The sequence below is a fragment of the Pteropus vampyrus genome, unplaced genomic scaffold (genome assembly GCF_000151845.1).
Source record: "Pteropus vampyrus isolate Shadow unplaced genomic scaffold, Pvam_2.0 Scaffold548, whole genome shotgun sequence".
NCBI lineage: Eukaryota > Metazoa > Chordata > Mammalia > Chiroptera > Pteropodidae > Pteropus > Pteropus vampyrus.
In genome coordinates, this window is record NW_011889329.1 from 1,059,572 (window position 1) to 1,081,246 (window position 21,675).

General features: G+C 37.5%; 1 protein-coding gene across 1 annotated transcript in view; it reads left to right on the forward strand.

Annotated features, from left to right (window-relative positions):
* The window catches only part of GPC3 (glypican 3), a 438,722-nt gene that overhangs the window by 326,837 nt on the left and 90,210 nt on the right, over window positions 1–21,675 (forward strand). The window contains exon 6 of the mRNA XM_011383864.2: window positions 8,207–8,327. Within this exon, the coding sequence (XP_011382166.1) occupies window positions 8,207–8,327 (121 nt within the window). The remainder of the gene's footprint in view (window positions 1–8,206; window positions 8,328–21,675) is intronic.

A 21,675-nucleotide genomic window follows, 5' to 3' on the forward strand; every position in this document is an offset into this window, starting at 1 on the left:
CTCTCTCTCTCTCTCATTCTCTCTCTCTCTCTCTCAAACTGGTCTTGAGTCAGTGAAGTATAATTGTAGGTGGACCGCGAGCATCCTGTTCCTCATTTTGAAGATCATTGCATTAAAGAATGGATGTTTGCCGTGGACCATTCAAAGACTGGAGACAAACAAAGCAGCATTCTGAAGAGAGAAATTTGAAAAAGCATGTGGATGTTTTCAAGAGCCATCAAATTCATTAACTGTTATGGTTAAGCAAAATGGAAGCAGAACATTTTCAGTCGTAGAGAGGAAGAATATGAAACATTGTGGGGAGGAGAAAGTGGAATAGGCTTTTGACACCCAAAGTTGGTTACTTGGGAAACTCAACTGTCTGTCCTGGGCCACAGGCAAATGATTGGTTCTTCAATGAACTAAAATTAATTTTGAACTATTCAAAGTCCTATCTGGTAAGTTCCCCCCTCAGATACCCTGTCACTTGGAAGCTTTGTGGAGACATCTCTGCCAAAGAGTTTCTTTCAGTCAGGCCTATGTGCTCAGTGCTAGCTGCTTACACGTCATTGTTTAATCATAATACCAAGGAAAGCTCTGGTACTTTTGGCCTTGTTCATTTTTCCAGATTCTAAACCATTCCTACCCCTCCTTCCACTTGTACTTTAGCTAGGGCATACCTAGACAACATTGAATCTTCCATTTTTCAAGGTCTCTCAGTGTAGGGATGAGAAGATTTGAAGCTTCCCCTAACTTTTTATTGCAAGATTTATTCATTCTCTCTCAGGAAATTCTTTTCAAATAACCTTTGCTGAATCCCTATTATATGTCGGGCACTGTGTTCAGAGCTTTCACATAATGATGATAACGACCCTCAGATAGATGGGCTGGACACTGTTCTAAGCACATTGCCTGCGTTATCTCAATTTACTAACATTCATTATATCAAATCCTCAAAACAATGCAGGGTACATTATCCCCATTTTACAGATGAGGAAACAAGCTCAGCAGGGTTTAATTACTTGTCAAAACTCACACAGTAAGTGGTAGAACCAGCTTTTAAACCTAAGTCTTGACTCCAAGGCCAGTGCTCTCTCCGCCAAATGACTCAGCTGTTCTAAAATGTGTCATGTACTCGCTGTCTCAGTAAACTATGAATGCCAAACTGAATTTCACCTCTTAAAAACTTAATTGTTGACCATTATTTTGAATGTGTTACTTTCATACAATGCTCTCTCATATGTCGTTGAGACATGTGACTTGTTCTCTGACCCTTTCTTCTTGGCTCCTCTATTTGCAGGGAGATATAGCTCCATTCATGTTCTACAAGCAGCAGTGCCAACAATAACTTGAATGGCTACTGCTTCGTCTCTTGGGAGCCCACTTTGCCCATCTGTAAGAGTAGGGCATTGGGCTGATTTCGAGTCCTTTCCAACTTTGAAAAGTTCATGAGTTGAAAATCTAACTTTAAAAAATGAACTTAAAAATGGGTAAAGATCATTTCCTTTTGGTTTAACTCCAGTGGGATGAGAAAAACATCTGGTTTTCTGGGCTAGAAGGAATTGGTAAATGAGTTTGGGCTGATTGAATAATAAATCCCCATCATACACCATGCTCTGTCACATCCCCCTTCCCAATTATTGAGCTTTTGAATTGCATATTTTTTCTGTTATTGTAAGATTTAAACTGGGTTAGAGTCCTCTCCTCATTGGTCTGTTCTCTTCAAGTACACACCTCAGAGAACCTTTTGTCAACCTCACCTGCCCTGCCTAGTATCCTGCCTGCCTGGTGCTTAGGGCTCAAAGCCCAAGAGACAATTCTCACCAGCTTTCCCATACATTCTAAAGTTCTCACAAGAATCCCTTTGCATCCTTACTTTTCTGTCTCGCTACCTCCAGGCTTCTCTGCAGAGTTTGCTTCTTCAGACAAACATTCAGGTGATCCCATCTCAGGCATTTTCTCTTTACCTTCTCTTCTCTGTGAGGAGCTGCCCCGCACAGTCACAAACTTTTTTCCCTATGGCAGTGATATGAACTTCTCACGCTTTCCTCGCCATCTGGAAAATATTCTTTGCTCCTCTAGGTTTAAATGACTTCTTGATTATATTCCAAGACCAATCTTTTCGTCTCTCCTCACAGTGCGGTTTGAAAATAGACTCAAAACTGATTCTAATATAGTTATTCTCTTATGTAGCTAATGTCCACTAAACGAGATATAAATGGCTTTACATCTCCCTGTTTTTTTTCTCTAGCTTTTGCTTCCTTTCTGTTGAAATCCATTTGTAACTTCCAAAAGGCTATCGTTTGAGACCAGAGATATTGCTTGGAGTATGGTGGATACATCTGTTTCTAGCACTCCCCTGGCTAAAATTTATTCAGAAGCTGCTGTGCTGACAGTTACTAAAACATTTTTTCTCACATATGTGCATAAACAAATAAGAAGCAAATTGTTGCTATATTTATTAAGAGCATTTGCAAGACTCAGCTATTTTCACCTTTGCTTTATTTTTCTGTTCTTTTGTGTAAATTAAGGTTGCATTTTGGATAGAAAAAAGAACAACTTCTTAGGCCTCTTAATAAGATGGCTTTTCTATTGTGCGTTCTAATTTGTTTTTAAAGCTATTTATGCTCTTTAAATTATCGCATTTTTCCACAGTGATTATTATGGCCAGGGTACTTTCCAAGGAAACTGATAAATCACTCGTGGAAAGGGGCTACATGCAATACTGCAGTCTTTTCGTTAGATGGCGCTCTGAGAATGTTAGATCGGTAACTTATTTGTGGCCATCTATAACCAGCAGCAAACTAAATTTTTGTGAAATCGAATATTTTTTGGAGGGCGGTAGTCCTCCTAAGACTTGCTCTCAAACTCTTGCCACCGTTCTAATGCTTAGGGGAAGGAGGAAAGTGAATTTTCTAGCAGCTTCCCTGTCCTAAATCAGTACTAGCAGTGTTCAAAATCAGCAATGTGCATTTAAAGAAACTTTTAAAGAGAGGAATTTCTTCTAAATGTGGGAATTGTGACACTAACAATTTATGCTGTTAGGAAAGTCCCTCTCTGGGTCTCAGTTTCTTCATCTACACAATGAGTGAATTGGACAAGTTGATCTCTTAAGGGTGCTTCCATTTTGAATGGTCTGCGTTTGAATTCGTTGATTTCTTTCTATTACATCCTTGCTGCCTCAGCCAGCTCAGAAATGGGAAGAAAAGATTGCCCATTTTATGCTTCTTTGCCTCTATTCCTCTCCTGTAAGTGCTCTTTTTGCTTCAACTGTCCCAAGATAAGCATGCCCAGATGTCCTGTCTTAATTAGGTTCCTTTTCTCTTTATGGTTTTTGCACAGGTTTTCCCCCCCTTCTCTCCCTCCCCCCACCGCCCCGATCCCTAACCAATCTGCCTAAACAGAAGCACACCCCTCCATTCCCTTCACAAATAGTGTTCTTGGTATATTATAGTAGTCATGTTTGTGCTAAACAGATACTAAACTGGATAGGAAGACATCACGTGTAATGCTTAAAGGTGACACTTTTAACATCACATGCAATATGTCCAGTTAAGAAAACTTTAGATTTGGGAGGTAGGAACTTCCTTTTATTTATCTTTCCTCCTCTGCTGGCCAGTATTCATTGCCAGAACCATTTCAAAGCTTTAGCAAAGAAGCAGTATTCTGGAGCGAGGACAATTAATCTAATTAGAGATGAGCATTACTAAGCAGATAACCTATTATTAAAATTCCCAATGGCCAACAGTGTCCCCATTCCTAACACTCTAGGCAGTCTGCGGATGTGGATAATTGTGGCAGTGATAGCTCATCCTCATGCAAAGCCTGTCATGAGCCATGTACACCAGTGGCACACAGAGAGCGAGTGGAAAAGAAATACTGAATTAATTAATTAATGCAAAGCTACAGAGACACCCCTAACTGAGTCCCTCTGGACTTGAAGCTTAGAGAATGCATAAAATTCCCCAGGGGCACATCACATATGTCGCACTGCTATAGCTGAAGTAACAAAGGCAGGGAGGCATTGAGGACAACTTTCTCCTGCATTCATTTTCCTATTGTCCTTAGAGATTTCACATCACCTCTGGTGTTTGTCTACTGGCATGATCTGGTGGTGTAGGATTATTTATTTCTCAAACTTCAACATTTTATGTCCCAAGAATGCAAATATTTCACTGAATAGCGAAACTGTAAACCTCTGTTTGGGAGAAGAAACTCTATACACAGGGCTGTCCCCAAGGGCTTTTAAAGGGCAATCCCAGGAATCTGCTGAGTAGGTAAAGAGTGATGTTGCTGCAGGCACTGTTGTGAGCCTTGTAAACCAATACACGTAGCATACAAATTATCTTACACAATGGAGCAGTGTGGTGGGGAAATGTCAAATATTTAGTTAGCATGGATGATTTTTAAGGAAGCAACAGTAGCATAGTGGTTAAGAACAGAGACACCTGGAGATGGATTCAACAATGTTTGAACTCTGGCTTTGCTACTGACTAGCTGTGTGACCTTGAGCAAGTAACTTCACTTCTCTGTGCCTCAGTTTCCTCATCTGCAAAAAAAGGGCTAATAATAATTGTGTCTATCTCATAGAATTCTTAGGAAGATTAAGTGAGGTAATATGTGTTTTCTTTTTCCTCAGTGCTTGGGACAGTATCTGGCACAAAGAAAGCACTCAATGCTGATAGCTATTATGATTATTACATTATTATATATAAGTACCACAAGGTGCTGTGTATGGCATAGAAAGGAACTACCAAGCCTCATCCTTAAAAAGCTTACAGACTATATTGGGCTCGCAATGGAATGTACATAAAAGGAGCATGAACAACTCAGGATGACCCCAGGATACATTTAGTTGTGAAGGCAGCAGATCATGATGTATCAGATTGGTTCAGGGAGACCCTCAATTCTCATCAGGAGAAAACTTTAGGTATCTACAGGGAAAGTGACCTAGAACTTGAATAAATTTTTTGCCTCTTTTTTGAGAGAAGGTGCTCGTAAGAATGTATATTTATATTCGCATCTTCCCTGATATACTGTCCTTTTGAAACAGGCAGATTGTAGTTACCTCACTGAAGAGTAGAAAACATATAGTCTATGTTTAACCTAACAAAGTATCGTTTGTGACCTGATGATAACCATCTAAGATGCAAAGGAATTCCAGGGCAACATTGCATATATTGGCCCAGATATGCATTATGTCATAAGAAATCCTCTTTTGCCTGGGGCACTAGTGATGGCCAACATAACTCTCATTAACAAGTAGGCCCTAAGATGCATATTTGAGTTAGTCCTGCTTTTAATTTTTTCTTTTGTTTTTTTTGCCTTTAAAAAGTTAACTACTATATAAAATTTCACTTATTAAAAATTAAATTATTATAAAGATAAAAATATAAAAGATATGGAAACATATGGAAAAAAGTAAAACTTCCCCAACATCTCTTCTCACTCACTAGAAGTAATTCCTTTTGCCATTTCTTTAAAAATTTTCTATGTATATTTGAACACAAAGTATATGAGAGTAATGCATATGCAGACCCTTTTTTACCCCAAATGGAATCACACTGTACATTCTTAACCACTAGTTATATCTGTTACAGTGTACCTTGAATTTGGTTCCATATCAACACATGTAGATCTGCTTGGTTATTTTAATGTATGCATAGTATTCCATTATAACACTCACGACTTTTAAGATTTCATTGTATACTTTGTCTGGCTAAGGAGAAAAAGATAGAAAGTTGAGAAAGAGAAAAAAGATTTGGGATTGGGAGAGAGGTATTGAGACACCATGAAGGGATAGTGTAAGAATGCCAAGTTTTAAAATAGTGCCACTAAATTTTAGCTGCTATAAGCATCAATTGGATCAGTACTTCTGGTTACTGCTTTGTAGAGTAAATAAAATAAAGGCAAGTTTTAGGTCTAAGCCACAGGCCAGCTCTTCCCAACACTTCTGTAACCAGAAACCATGCTTAATTTACTAGAATCCTTTGAGGATTTAAATAGCGTATGGATAGAGTGGAACAGTGGATGCTATTTTGACTTTTTAAAAGTTTGGCAAGCTTTTAATCCCAAAACTGTTTTTTTAAAAAAATGAGTCACCATGGGATTGGGGAGCAGTGTTTAGTCCTGGCTCCTTATTCATGGTTTGGAGATAAGAAACAAAAAATAGAGCTAAAGGGACACTTTTCTGAATGCCAGAAAATAATACAGTAGAGCCGCAAGGGGTCAACTGTGGGACTAATTTGATTTAATATTTATAAATGATTTGGAAGAGAGAATATAGTGAAAAATCACTAAGTTGGCAGATGTCTTTGCACTATTCCAATGAGAATAATAAACTTCGGGAAGTCGCTTGTTTTGTAGGAGTGGGCATAAAAGTGGCCAGCAAGCTTCAATATGAACAAGTCCCAGGCAATGTCTTTAGGAATGCATTCCTAAAGTTCATTTCAGAAGATTTGTAATGAGCCTTACCTCTTTATCTGTGAACAGGGTCTCTGCTTAAGGCAGAGAAGATGGAGTTGGTGGTGTTGTGAGAGGAAGATGATATTTAAACACACAGCAGTATAGGAACATAAAAGAGGAGGCTTATTAGCCTCTTACTAGCTATTTCCCACCAGATATATATATATATATCTGTGTGTACACACACACACACACACACACACACACACAAACACACACAGAATGTTGTTACATATTTCTTTAATACAGCTCCCAAAGTCAATTGATATTTGATGGTTGGTGATTTTTGTATTCACCAACTTTGAAAGTTAAATAAGCTGAATATGTTAAGTTGCCATTTTAGAAGAAATGCAATCAGATGTTCTCAACTTGACTACAGCATATTTTTCTTTTTAGAGAATGACTTTAATTATAAAAGTCAGAACTAGATTTCCTAACCTTCTCTGCTACCATGCAAGTTTTTCAAAGCATGTCCTTAATATTGGCAGATACATTATATCTTGAAAAGGAACATTAGCAGAATCAGATCAATATCTTCTGAAATTGTGAAATTTTCACTAATAAGGAGATAGTGAGATATGCCCTGTCCACTTCAGTGTATTTGAGAAGCTCAAATGAACTGAGTGATATGAAACTGCTTTGTAAAGTGCTATGCAAAAATACAGTAGTATTAATTATACATTGCATGTCATAATTCGATATTAGAAATGTAAAATGATTAAATTCTAAGAACTTATCCTTTACAGATATTCATGCAAATGTGCAAAGGTTGGTATACAAGGATGTTCTTTGCAGCACTGTCTATAATAGCAAAATGTTAGAAATGTTTATCATTAAGGGATTAGATAAATAATGATAGAGCCATACAGAGGAATAAAGGAATAAAACAAAGCAGCTCTTTATATTCTGACATGGAAATATGTCCAAGATATTTATTAAGTGATAAAAATCTGCAAATCATTATGACTAGTATGATTCCAATTTTGGTTAACATGATATGTTAGTATATGCATGTGAAAACCCCTAGAAAAATATATATCAAACTGTTAACTCTGGTTCTCCTTTGGAAGGATAGGATGATGGGAGAAATTTTACTTGATGCTTTGTTTATTTCTGTACTATTTGAATCAAATATAATGAGCATTTTTTCATAATTAAAAATATGAATTTGCCTTTAATCAGACTGCCCTATTGTACTTGGGGGAAAGAAGTGTATAAAGCGAGCACAAATTTATGCTGCAAATGGCTTGGGAAAGCCTCCCGAAGAGAAACCCAGTTCCAAGGCCTGCAGGAAATTATAGGAGGAGGAAGTGGAAGAAAAAGAAGAGGTGAAGAACATGAGTAGAAAGTACACTTAGAGTTAAGGTCTTTTTTGTGTGTTTCCCTGGCCATGATCCCGGAACTCCCTTAGCATAGCTCTTGCCACTCTGCATTGCCATTGGCTCTTACTCTTCTGGACTATGCACTAGACTAAGAGGACAATAAATGCAGAGACTTTGTCTGATTTGCTCATCGTTGTGTCCCCAACACTTAGAAAAAATAGATGTCGAACAAATGTTTGTTGACTGTTGAATGAGTGTTCTTCATTGTAAAGAGACTCTATCTGGAGTAGTTTACTTTTGCACCATGGGACCATCTCATGATTTAGAAGGCTGAAGAGAGCTTGTGGTTAGCTTTTGACCTTTGGTGCCAAATGCAGTCAACTTTCACTTTGCTTTGGACTCTTTTATAACAAATCTTTTCTTTACCATCACCTTTCCAGATACAGTCAAAAGGCAGCGAGGAATGGAATGAAGAATCAGTTCAACCTTCATGAGCTGAAGATGAAGGGCCCTGAGCCAGTGGTCAGTCAAATTATTGACAAACTGAAGCATATCAACCAGGTATGTGATGGGTATATCCAACAAAAATGGAAGTGGCAAAAAATTGAGGAATGGATGGTGTCAACTGTCCAAACTGTATTCTTGAACTTTTGGAAAGACAACTATTGTTCATTTTCTTCAAAGATTCTCTCTGCTAAAAGGCACTTTTGACCCTCATTTTTCACTCCACTTTTAAATTATAAAGATGATATTGTAATATTAGAGAAAACTTGGAAAATAGAGGGAAAATATTTATCTCACAATTCCATTATGGCAGCCCAACTGTTTTCATTTTCTCATGTTCTTTTCTAATATTCAAAAAATCACACTCACACAAACTTTTTACATAATTGGAAGTTTACGAGTGATTTATAGTTCTTAAAATTAACACTATATTGGAAACACTTTTTCATGTTGCCACAAATCTTCATGTTAATCATTTTTTGTGGCCACATAAGATTCCTGTAAATATTCATCATAATCAGCCTGCTTTTGCCGGACATTCAGATTGCTTCTTTTTTTTTTTTTTTTTTTTTTACCATCATAAATAGAACTACCTCTTTATCCATAGTGCTTTCTCCTGACTTCAGATCATTTTCTTAAAATACTGGAGTTATTGAGTTAAAGGATATGAACATTTCTATGCATGTTTCTAAATTGCTTTCCAATGAAGATTTATTAGCTTTCAAGGCCACCAGCAAGATAAGAGAGGACCACCTTCGCTATGGCCTTGCCAACTTCTGACTCACTGCCATGCATAGAGACACCCACAGATTCCCTTGACCTATACAAAGTTTTTCCTCTCATAATGAGTTTAGTAGCTAAGACACAAATAGAAGCTAGTTGTACCATCTGCTTGTGATTGCTTTGTGGCCACAAAAAAAAAATGCCACCCAAAATGCCACCATATACCAGAGTGATGGCGTTCCTGTCCCATGATCCATGGGTGGAAGAGCCCTGGCACCACTGACTTCTGTTTGTAGCCAAGGAAGAACTTAAATGAAACTAAAATCCTAATGCAAGGACAGAGGCTTCTGTATGAAGACATTGGCACGGTTTTGTTTTTTAATATGAAGTTTAGCAGTGAAATTTTTGTGGTTCTTAGAAAATGTTTGGAAAGGCTTTCTAAATAGTGATGTATTTCACTGCAAATGGCATTATGAAAGTATTTATAACATGCTTGAGTGTGACTCCTCCAGTGCCTAATAAAGTGCTCTGGACTCAGTGAACATTTAACAGTTGTTACTGCTGCTGAGCACATGATAATGGCAGTATTTGCATAACTGATCCTTCTTTCTGTGAACTTACAACTTCACTAAATTCTCTAAAGCCTGGTTAGATATAGTATGATTATTCCAAAACATATCTCTGAAGGAGTCAGAGCACAATGTAAATCACTTATGGCTGAATTAAAGGCATGATATGCTTCACCTGGGGACAATGGCAGTATTTGTCCTCTGAATTATTTTTAGATTACCTCAGACCAATTGTGTGTGGGTGGCTCCGCTCACATTGGTTAGAACCCAGCACTGGAGAGGTCCAAATCTCAGAGTCTATCATTATGCCCCTAATCCTCAGTGAAGAATACTGTCAATAGAGCTCTTGGGTGAACAGACCTTAAGGAATACCCACTAGGTGTTCAGCCAGGTGCCAGAGAATTTGATGATTCAAAAGAAGTCTAACCCTCTGTTTTCACAGCTTTCTTAAAGAGGAAGCAGAAGCATAGGAAGTCCTGAAATAAAGATAAAAGGAAACCTATGATGAAAAGCCAGAATAGTGATGCTGCTCATCAGTTTTGGGTGCTTAGGGCTAAGGTGGGCCAGGCTGCCGTGAGAGGGTCTCTGGAGGGGAGGAAGTGTTAAGATCTGCCATAAACAATGAGTAAGTAAAGATAAACAGGAACAGGGTAGTGACAATCATAAGGAAGATTAGACAAAGACCTGTGGATGGACTCCTACCCTGGAAAAAGGGAAAGCTGAAGTAGACATGGGCTTCTATATGATCCAATAGTCACTAAAAATATTTATAACAAGACATTTTAGCAAAAGTTTTAGTTGTTTGATATTAATACTGTGAGAGACCATGTGGTATAGTGAAAAGAATATGACCTTTGGATCCAGATGGATCTGAATTCAGTTGTGGATCTTACTAAGTATATAATCCTGCATAAATCACTCAACCTCTCTGAGGTTACTGTAAGGGTATTGTAAAGATTATAAATTATATATCACCATTATATAAAGTTTATATATAATATATAGTTTACATGTATACAAATATGTATAAATACATGTTCATGACAGATAATAAATGGCAGTTAAGATGATTATATTCAGAATTTTCTCTATAAGCAGAACTTGAGGTTGAGAGAGAACAGTATTCCAACACTTTTTACCAGTTTAATTCTGCTCTCCCAATTTTGTATGGTTGCAGATCCCTTTGATGTGTCTCTTTTTTTATCTCTTCCGTATCGTTTCCTTCTTTCCCTTTTCTATAATTTTCAGCCACAAAAGTTGAAACCACTTTATAGGTAGGGAGGTGTATATTGTCAGAGATGGAAAGCACACAGTTTACAATTCCTTTCTCCTACCTATGTCCATGAATGTATGTTTGAACATTTTTGGTTCCCATACAGATACCATTAAGCAATCAATTACTTCTCATTAATAGACCAGTTTTATCTGTTTAAGTTGAGCTGTTAAAATTGGTTGGCTCCAAACACCCACATTGATTTTTTTTTCCTCATCTGTGTTACTTTCCATGGCCAAAACACATTTTTTTCAGACCTTCAGTGAAATTTATATTTTGGCCATGATTCAATCTGAAGGTGAGACACTTTACGGAAGTCCTAATGAAGAATGTTATGAGGGGAACACACAATGCAATATATATATGCCTTACTGTTAAATTGTACACCTGAAACTAATAGGACTTCATTAACCAATGTCACCAAAAATAAATAAATGAATATTAAACATTTTAAAAAAAGAATGTGATGATGGTAATGGTGATGATAATGATGTGTTTGTATTTGTGTAGCATTTAACCATATTTCAAAGTAATTTCATGTCCTAAAAGTCGAACTAATATTGAGAAAAGTACATAACCTGGAATTGTATAAGATATCGTACTTTCACAAAATTATTCTTTTTCAAGAACTCATTGTTACCCTTCAACATTATTTCATCTTCACTGCCCTCTGGGAGGTAAGTGATAAATAAAGTTTGTCCTTTTCTATAGCTAGGGAAACTGAGGCAGAAAGCCATTAAGGGCTGCGTGGGCATGCTGCCAAAACAACCAGTGAGTTCAGTTGAAAATTTGATCAGTCATCCAGATGTTTCCTATATACTGCCAAACATCTGGATTCACCGAATACCTGACTAAATTGACCCCAAGTTTTAGTTACAGGGAGGTAGAATCAAGTTAACTTGCCCAAGTTCACATGTAAGTGAGTGGTGAATCTAGGAGCGTAATGTTATTTTTCTAAGCCCTTTGCTTGGTTCTGTATCTATTAAACTATAGTAGGATGCTCCAACATACATATCTATAAATACAGAGATATTTTTCTCTATGCATGTATGCCCATGTGTGTCCTCCATCCAGATGGACTGTAGTTAGGCCATTAATGAACAATCCCAAAATAACTATTCACTTTCTTCCATGGAAATTCTCAGCTGCCTCCTTTCAGGTTACAGTTGCTGTTGATAGCACTGGAAATAATATTCTCACTAAGGGAATAAAATCACATTATTTCCATATTGACAGCCCCATGGTATAACCTTGAGGGGATAGGTTCAGGGTAAGGCCTGGGCCCCTTTCCTGGGAAGGCCTGCAGGTGTGGAATGTCCTCCTCTCCTCCTTCCAAGCCAGAGTTCATGTGTAACGTTCCCACGATTGGAAATGAGGACCTTTTTATTTCCTTTTCAGTTTCTAATTTGTGTGAGGATTTATTGTCTTGTGTTAGGAGAGGACTTGAACTCTTTAAAGTCCTCAATATCCTGGAATTTGCAGGACCATATTGCTTTTTTTAATTAAAACAAAGTTTGTTTTTGTTAGTGTTCTGCTCCAAGGCTCCTGTATGAAGAGATGACACCACAAATACCAAGAACGATCAAAATACATTCTTACCCATGTGATACTGTGAGCCATTTCTCTTCTAACCCTGTTCTGTTGATAACATTTTCTAAGAGCTAACTATATAGTTAGTGTTAATTCAGCAGTCCCTAAACTGCTATAGAAGTTATTGTTCCCAAGGAATATCTAGCTGTTTATTCTTTTATCCTGTTTCAGTTTAGGTTCAAATAAAATTCCAGAAATCGTTTTCCTGTCATAAACAGTTGAAGCCAGAGCATTCAGTACCTGCCCATTTGGTGTCAGAGTTTTACATTCAAAGTTGGATAAAGTCTCATTTGTTTGGGATGGCTGGTGTCCTGCTGAATGGTAGGGGAGTGGATGAGATGGCCTCTTAAGATTCCTTCCAGTCATGTGATCCTGTGATTTGTAACTCAAGGTCAAGCTTTAACCCAGCACCCTCTTGTGAACAAATCTTGTGACTTTATTCTCTGCTCTGCCACTCTTTAAAATACCTTGTTCCCAGGTCAACCCTTTCTACTTTTTAACCTCTCATCTTTTCAGAGTCTGTATCCTTCCCACCAGTCTTCTAGCTTGGGAGGAAGGAACTTAAACTCACCCTTCCCCCGCCACCCAATTCTTCTGTTCTTCCACCTTGTTCTCATTAGGCTATGAAAACATGAAACTATAAAAACACTTTTGCATTTATCACTCCTAAGTTTACCCCCTCCAGGGCCAGATAGGGAACCTGTCTTCATATCTTGTTACCCGTGTAACTCCATATGAATGATAATAATTCTGCCATGCATTTGCATAGCACAATTCAGTTTGTAAAGCTCTTTCATGTACATTAGAAAAATTGATCTTCATAATGGCTCTGAGAAGCAGGTATTATTACCTGCATTTACCCAATATAGCAACCATGGGTACTAGAAGACTACACGACCTACATATAGTAAGTGGTAGAACTAGGCCTAGAATCTAGGGCTACTGATTTCAGTTTCTGTGCTCTTTCCTTCTACTTCTATCAAGACATGGCACACCTTGCTATGATTAACAAGATCCATATATAAAAGATATGCAGAAGTACAAATAGCAGAAACTTCTTTATTTGTCTAATGACTTCCAAGTCCCAGATGTAATTTCTATGGTCTGAAGCTCTAAACTCAGCAGCAAAGAAAGAACAAGCATGTCATTTACCAAATTGCAAATTGTATGGTGTGGAAACTGATGCACTTTGTGTCATGGGTTTGAGTTATAGACAGCAGACAAACTTTCTATTAGCTATCTCTAATTCATAAAATGATGTAAAATGTAGAGCAGACAGTAGAATGTCTCCACTTCCATCCCTCTATGAACACCTGAAAAGTATGTTTTAAGATTCCTGACAGACTACTTTGGTATCATGAAAAGACACTAACTTTTGAAATAGAAAAAAAAAAATTAATAAGTTAATTAGTAAAGTTGTTAAGTGCCAGAGAAGTACCCAGGACATTCATTTGCATGCGATTAAAAAGAAAATAAATCTCAGGCATGATAGAAAACACTCTAAAAAGCTTTTTTCATATTCTTCTCACAGTAATACCAGTGAGAGTCATAAAACACTGGCCTAGTCCAATGGTTCCTAGAAAAGCCAACACTGATGTAAAATTTCTAAATAAAAAAGATAAATCTTTTGAGGATCAAATTTAAAGGACCTTTCCAAATGGGATTATGTCTCAATGTCTGTCATACTTCTTCATGTACAAATAGTGTGTCAGAACTCTACTAATTGCCATTTTGATATGGAGCTAGCAAGTTGTGTGTGTGTGTGTGTGTGTGTGTGTGTGTGTGTGTGTGTGTGTATGTGAAAGCGTATCTGTGATGGCATGTTAGCAAGAGCCAATGAATGACTTCTGAGTTACAAAGGGACGATGTGAGTTGGTCTTTAAATACCAGACTTAGACTCTGTGGAGCTAAATATTATTTCATGAAGTAGAAGAGAATTAGCTGATGCATTCCAAAACACATTTATCATAAAAAAAAAAATCTCCTGTCATTTTGCTTAATATCCTGAAAAATAATTACAATGTCTGGCAGCTTTGGGGAGCATGTGTTTTTAATATCTTAATTACTATGTACAGTTTAATAACACTGCACCAAGAAGAGTTCCCAAGTATTTCATATTAAATTTCTTGAAAATGAGCTATTTGCTATATTTAGAATATACAGGACTAAAGATACTTAAATTGGGTTATATATTTTAGTGCTTTGCATATTAATAAATTTCTCAAAAATGGAGGATGAGTCAAGCGTGGTAAGCCAAAATGTTGGTAGCAGCGTTGTGGTAATCTTGATTTAACAATGAAGAAAAATACATTCATTTTTTTCATTGCAGTATTGTACTCCTTCATAAGGTTTTTGTTTTAGTTAGAAGTATTGGAAGTGTTAGCTATGGAAAGACAAGACCTAGATATGAAAAGGGAATTCTATCAAATGATAAAGTCTACCAGATTTTGGAAATATATTTCCGAAATATCTATGAAATCCATAGGGCCTCATATGCTATTTATATTTTACCTACCGGTCAAATGCAACACATTTTCGATTAAACAGTTACAAATGGTTGCTCTCTAGCCCCCCAAAATCCTTTACTATAAGCAACACATCAGTATATGTATTTTCAAATGCTATTAGAGAAATTCAGAAATAACTTTTCATATAGATATATTTGTGAATATGTATTTGTATCTTGCCTCTGGACTGTCAGCTCCTTAAGTCTGGGATTATCTGTTTCCTATAGCACCTAACATAGTGTCATATGCACAGTAGATACTCAATATATACTCAACATTTGTTGCCCTCAGTTTATTTCTGAGTTCAAATTCAATGTAAGGCACTTTCACATTCAATATTAACTAGTTTCTGTGTTAAAAGGCAAAGTTATGTAAGTACAGAGTTATAGTTAGCAGGTGCCTTTAGGACCCCTCTGATTTTGCAGATGAGAAAGTTAAAGCCAAGAGAGGGAAATGACTTGTCCAAAGTCATGTTGCAAGTAAATGACAACGCTGGGACTGGGAGATGAACAGATCAACATTCTATAGTAGCATTACAGTGTTTCCAAAGGCTCTTGCCTTTTTTTTTTTTTTTACAGTGCTCCCAGTCATAACAGAAGCCCATACTTAAGCAGTTCATCTTAGGAACAAAAAGCAGTATAACATGAGGAATGATCTTGTTAATTATTTATCTCTTATTATGGATATTTACTAGTATTTGGTCATAACAAATATACCTCAGTGCCCACTACCTCGTTAAACCCATTGAGCAGTTTTTGCCCGTGGGTCCAGGGGCTAGAGGTCTTTGTTGGGATGACTGAACCAAAAGTAGGCAGAGTCAGCAGGACCTGTTGCTGATGGCCCTATGCCCATATACCCACTCACAGTCTGACTTGGGCTGCTAGCCACAATTCAGAACAGTCATCCTTTCACTCTTATGTTCTGGATCTCAACTCCTCCACATTCCTAGGCAACCTATAATAATTTATCTAGTACCTTCTTCCTCCTTCAAGAATGACAAAATTAGCATCACATTAGTAAGTGGGCTTATGTGCCAGTTAGCTCAGTTGTTTAGGCAGTGTATTCAGATTGTGTTCCACCAGGAGTAGAGATGTGGGAGAGGTGCTGTGGGGTTGTTCTGAGTCCTCCATTACTATTTTAACTAGAACGGCTACATTTTTAAAATCTGCTTTACATATTGGTCTTCCAAGTAAGATTACACTTAAACAAAGGGTTCCAACTGCTAAAAGAATAAAAATCGCAGGGTGCCCTTGAAGCTAACATTAAAGGTTTAATCCCATATGAGCCATTTTTTTTTCATCTGAATGTTCATTCAGTGAATGTACTAAATATCTACAGTATACAAGGCAGTCACAGAATGCTTTCCAATTGCCATTAGGCACTTCCTAAAATGAACTATTAGTTAAAATGAGGACCAAATGGAAGAGTGTGAGTGGCTTGGTGGAAACATTATTCCTATTTGAAGGGATGTTCCAAAGTGATGTTGGAGGGTCTGTGTTCTTGTACTAGTAAGCCAAAAATGTCTCTTTTGAAGTTGAAGACCAACACATCTAAGTTTTCCTTGCCCAAGTCATTAGGATTCTGATAAAGTCCAATGAAAATAAAATACTAAGTTCTTTTGTCTTAAACTAGCTTGTCTGTACAGAACAGACAATTTTGTCCCTGGATGGCAGTCCCGTGTTAATTGGCTCAATCAAATTTTTGGCCTCAGTCCTGTATGCCCATGGTTATTTGATGCTTAACTTTTAGCCCCAGACTTACTTGACACAGGACCAGGGGTGTTTCCATATTCTGTGTGAGCTCAGTGTTAGTACTTAGTGGAGGTAAAATAATAATAATGAGGTCAATTTTGTATCCATAACTATATGCTTTTCTTAGATAGCAACCACAGTGATTTTGGATTGCAGCTGTTAAGTGGAATATTTCCACCTGAGTTCTAATTAATGTCCAAAGTGGAAATTACGTTATTATTCATATGCACTGGATTTTATTGGATAACTTCCTAATAGCACTAAAGTTTGATCTTATTTGTTTAATTAGTTGACTTAAATAGTATTTTGCTAGGTTAGCATTTTTCAGAGTAATATCTATTCCGTATTATGGGCAAACAGTTGACAAGACCGAAGAAGCTAAGAGAATTACCATTACAGTATGTCATAAACAATGAGGCCCAAGTTCAAATCAGTTATATTTCAGGTCACTGAAGAGTCTTCTGGTAATTTTTATGGTATCCTATTAGGAAATTTTGGGTCATCACAACAAATAGAAGAAGAACCAAAACACTAGAAACAGGCACAATTTTGTACACTCACCTTTAATAAGGGGTGCAAATTGGATTGTGGAAATCACAAGTCAGAGATCCTGGTGTCACATCTTAGCAAAATTCTATACTAGATTCTTGGAGAGCATGAACTTTCAGAAGCCACTGTGATGATTATTGGAGGCCACTGTATGACTGCTCATAACAAATCAAGTCACTTCTGTATGTGTGTGTGATCTTACTAGATCAGAGGAATGGCACAGACATGATATGTCTAGATTTCAGCAAGGCGTTTGACAGAGGTTCCTATGTTCATTTTTCAATGAGTGGCAAGCAATGTTGGCTATTAAATAATCATATAGTTTGGTAAAGTATAGCTAATTAACCATCATACCTGAAGAGTATTTCCTTAACATATCAATGTCAGCCTGGAGAGAGGCTTTTGGTTGTTTGCTTTGTACTTGGCCCTTAATGCCCGAAGTTTTTACCAGTGACTTAACTGAAGACAGAGAAGACATGCTTCTAATGTTTAGTGATGGCACGAAGTTAGGTGAGGTTAGCTAATACATTGATAACACAATCAGTATCTAAAAATATCTCAGTAGGCTGGAATGGCAGAGAAAGCTAGCAAAGTGAAATGTTACAGGGATAAAAATAAAGTATTACATGTAGATTCATAAACATGACTGTATGAACACAATGGGAGAACCCAACTTAGTAGAAACATTTGTTTTTAGTTATGATGGAAACAGCACTGAGGAGCAATGATACCTTCACTAACCCACAAGAATATATCTCTCAAATGTAGCCATCACTTAGCAGCTCCTTTGGTGTTGTGGCCTTTATTAGAGCATGGAGGGGAGAGGTGGGTATATACGTATGTGTGTGTTGGGGTGGGCGGGGAAGGGGTGTGGGAGTGAGTGGCTAGAGAAATATTATCTATCCTGTTTAAAGCTTCAAAAGACTATTTTGAGATCGTAATGTTCACTGATCCACAAGAGTTTTTGTTAAACCACTACTACTTGGTTTTGTTGTAAAGTCTTATTTGTGTGCGATTTAGAGTCATAGTGAGAAGTTTGAGAGCCACAGTACTATATAATCTAGTTTGGAGGAAAGTACAAAGACTCTAGAACCAAACATAGATCTATGTTTAAATCTCAGATATGTCACTTTGTAGTCGCCTGGCTTCAGGCCAAATTATTTAACCTCCCTGGATTCAAGTTTCCTAATCTGTGAAATGGGTATAGTACAATCTAACTTGAAGGGTTAGAGATAATACATGTCGTAGACACTCAATACATTATAACTAATCTTTTGCTTCATACCACGATTGTATGAAGAATTAGCATAAGGGAAAGTCAAGAATGACCTTTTAAGTGGCTTGATTCTCTGTGCCTCAGTTTATCAATTTCTAGAATGGAGAGACTACAACTTGTCTAGTTTAGGTTGTTATTTAAATGATTTAAAAATTCTAAGTATAATAATCTAAATCCTAAACATTCTTGTAAAAATATATCTAGCCAACCTTCGACAGATTTGTGAACTATTTAAAGTTTAGTTTGGCTCAAAGTAACTGAATAGAAAATGAAGATGATAATTTTTTAAAAAATTATATACACATCTGAAGGAGTGTGAGTTTAAATCAAGTTCTTCGGATTTTCCCAAATTTGAACTCTGCCCTAAAGTGAATGATCTAAAAATAGGCAGGCTGCCCGTAGAGTACAGCTTAGAGATTTTACCACATGGTCCAGAAGCCCCATTTTAATCTTCAGCCCCGCTATGACCTTTCATGGAAGGATGGTATCAAGTGAAAAGACTTCAGAGCTATAAAGTTCAGGGCAAGTTAATCTTCATTCCTTTTGCATTTTGCTCTCTGGTTGAAGATGGTGAGAGGTTCCTATATTTAAAACCTGGCTGACATGATATCCTTATTGGCAGATGTCTCACAGGAGGTATTTAGAATGATTTTGAGAGCCATATAAGATATTCGTGAGTGTGTGTGTATTTCATATGCTGACAGAGCAGAAAGAATTTGCAGGGCTTGGGGCTACAAGCTTTCTTGAGACGCCATCACTCTCAGCTGTTGTAGTGATGTCACAGATGCCAGGAACACTGCCTAGGCCCACATTCCTAAAGCTCTATTTTGCATTGCAGAGCCTAAGGCAGAGAAGACCTATTCTGTGGGCTTTACCATCAAAGAACTATGGAATTTGTTAGCCACAGGCTGGGACCAGTGACCACTTGTTGTCCAGCAAAAGGAAAGTTGCCCCCTGCTGCCTGAGCCTTTGTCCCTGCCTGGGATACCATTGAAAATGGGGAAGGAATCCAGACTCATTAATGTGCTAATACAAAAGATTAAGCCAAACTAGAGGCAGTTTGTTATAGCCGCATATGAATTCTTGAAGGCATTTGAGAGCTGAAAGATCTCCATACCAGAACCCAGTGGTGCTGTTGCCTTTGTTCACCAGACCCAAGTGTAGGACAAGGGTATCCCTGTGGGAAGCAATTTTCTTATCGCCGAATATTTTTTTTTTAGGAAATGCCATTCTCTGAGCTATTGTGTGGCAAATTGGTTGATCAATAATTGCAATCGATAACCCATGGTACAAATTATTGTTAAAGCTACAGGTTTCATTATAACATGCTGAAATGGAGCTCAACTCTGAGATTCTGCACTGTTGAATGGCTTTTGTTCTTGTCTGTTGTTCTTGGAAGTCACTTAAACCATGACTACTTCTATGATTCCTTTTCAAAATGAAACTCATCAGGCAAAAAAAATGAAGTAAAATTTAAAAGTATATGTATATATCTCACCATTTATTTAGAAGTTATTTACTGAATGCCCATATTGTGTGTAGTGCTGAGATTGGTGGGCTCTGTGGATAAAGACATAGAGAAACCTTCCCTCCATACACAGTTGTCACATATACGTATATCATTACCATTTAAATTCATTTGCTCAGTATCAAGCAGCTTTGTATGCCAAGCACTGGGGGGAGGGGCTGTAGACAAGGATACAGAGATACTTAAGCACAATTCTTGCTTTCAAGGAGGGTGATAAAAACATAGTATATAACTATATATAACTATCACCTACATAACTATAACCTAAGGCATAGTATGTCTTAAGAGAAATGTAAACCAGGTACTATGCTAGCCCAGAGAAAGGAGGGATTAATTCCTAGCAAGGGAGTTAGACAAGACTTCAAAAATAGGTGGTCTTTAAGCCAAGCTTTGAAAGACGAGGAGAATTTTGACAGGTAGAGGTTGGAAGAAAGGATATTCCTGACAAAGGAATGTGGAATGAACCATGGCACAAACATGAAAGTACATCAATAGACTTATGTGATTGGAGAGCTGAGGGCACAGGCCAGAGTGGAAGAAGACATGCGCAGTGAAAGATGAGACTGAGAAGATGGTACAAAGTTTGGGAGGGGCATGAATAGTATAATGAAGAATCTGAACGTCACTCTGTTAGCAGTGGAGAACCAATGAAAGGATTGGATCAAGAGAATGATATGGTCGGATATGTGTTTCATGACATTAACTCTGCCTAGAGCATGAAGGGTGGTTTGGAGATCAGAAATTAGAGGCAAGGAGTCCAGTTAAACTTGACAGGATTTACAAAGCAAAGAAATGAAGCTTGCTTTCAAAATTCATTCATCTTCCTTTCCACTGCTTAAAGGCACAGTGTAGGAGGAGGTGGGAACTGCTCTGTCCTAAAGTCAAGCCAATCATCTTGACACAGGAGGGGTTGTATCACGCATTAGTTTAGGTCCCAGGAAAAGAGTTAGCATGGCGTGACCTTATCACAGCAGACCAGTACCTTATCCAGGTCCCACAGTTAGAAATTAAAAGAAAATTTCGGTACCTCAAAAGAGTTGCCCCTCATTGAACCTGAAGTATTTTGCACAATGACGTATTTAGATTCCCTGACTGAATGTGTTAATTATTACTTTTTAATCAATTTGTTATGCACTTTTTAAAAAAAAATCAAGATTCCAATTAAAAGCGGAGTGCCGTTCGTTCACTGAAGTCTCAAAAATTACCAAAACTGTGAGAAAGACTGAGAGAGAGTATATTGTTTTTCTTCAGCTGCCACTGTGGGTGCTTAGATGTGTTGGAGAGACTACTGTGCTTCGTGACAGCCTCACAAAGAGGAGTGGGGGAACCCAAGGGAAGCAGTAACTGTTTGCCTTCTCCAACCTTCTTAAAACACATTTTCCCATTTGTTATTGATTCCTGTGTTTTTTTCTAATTATGGAAGCTACTTACAGTTTGTGCTGTTTCCCAAGAATGGTCTCCAAGAATTTTATACACTTTATATATAAGACCCTACTTGTTAATTTTACTTGAGCATGTGCTGACAATGAGCTGACTTGACCTTTCATCAAGACTGGCTGGCTGGCACTCGATAATGCTTATTCTCTCCACCTTAGCACTCCTGTTCCCTTGCTGGTCAGCATGGATACTGAGGCAGATA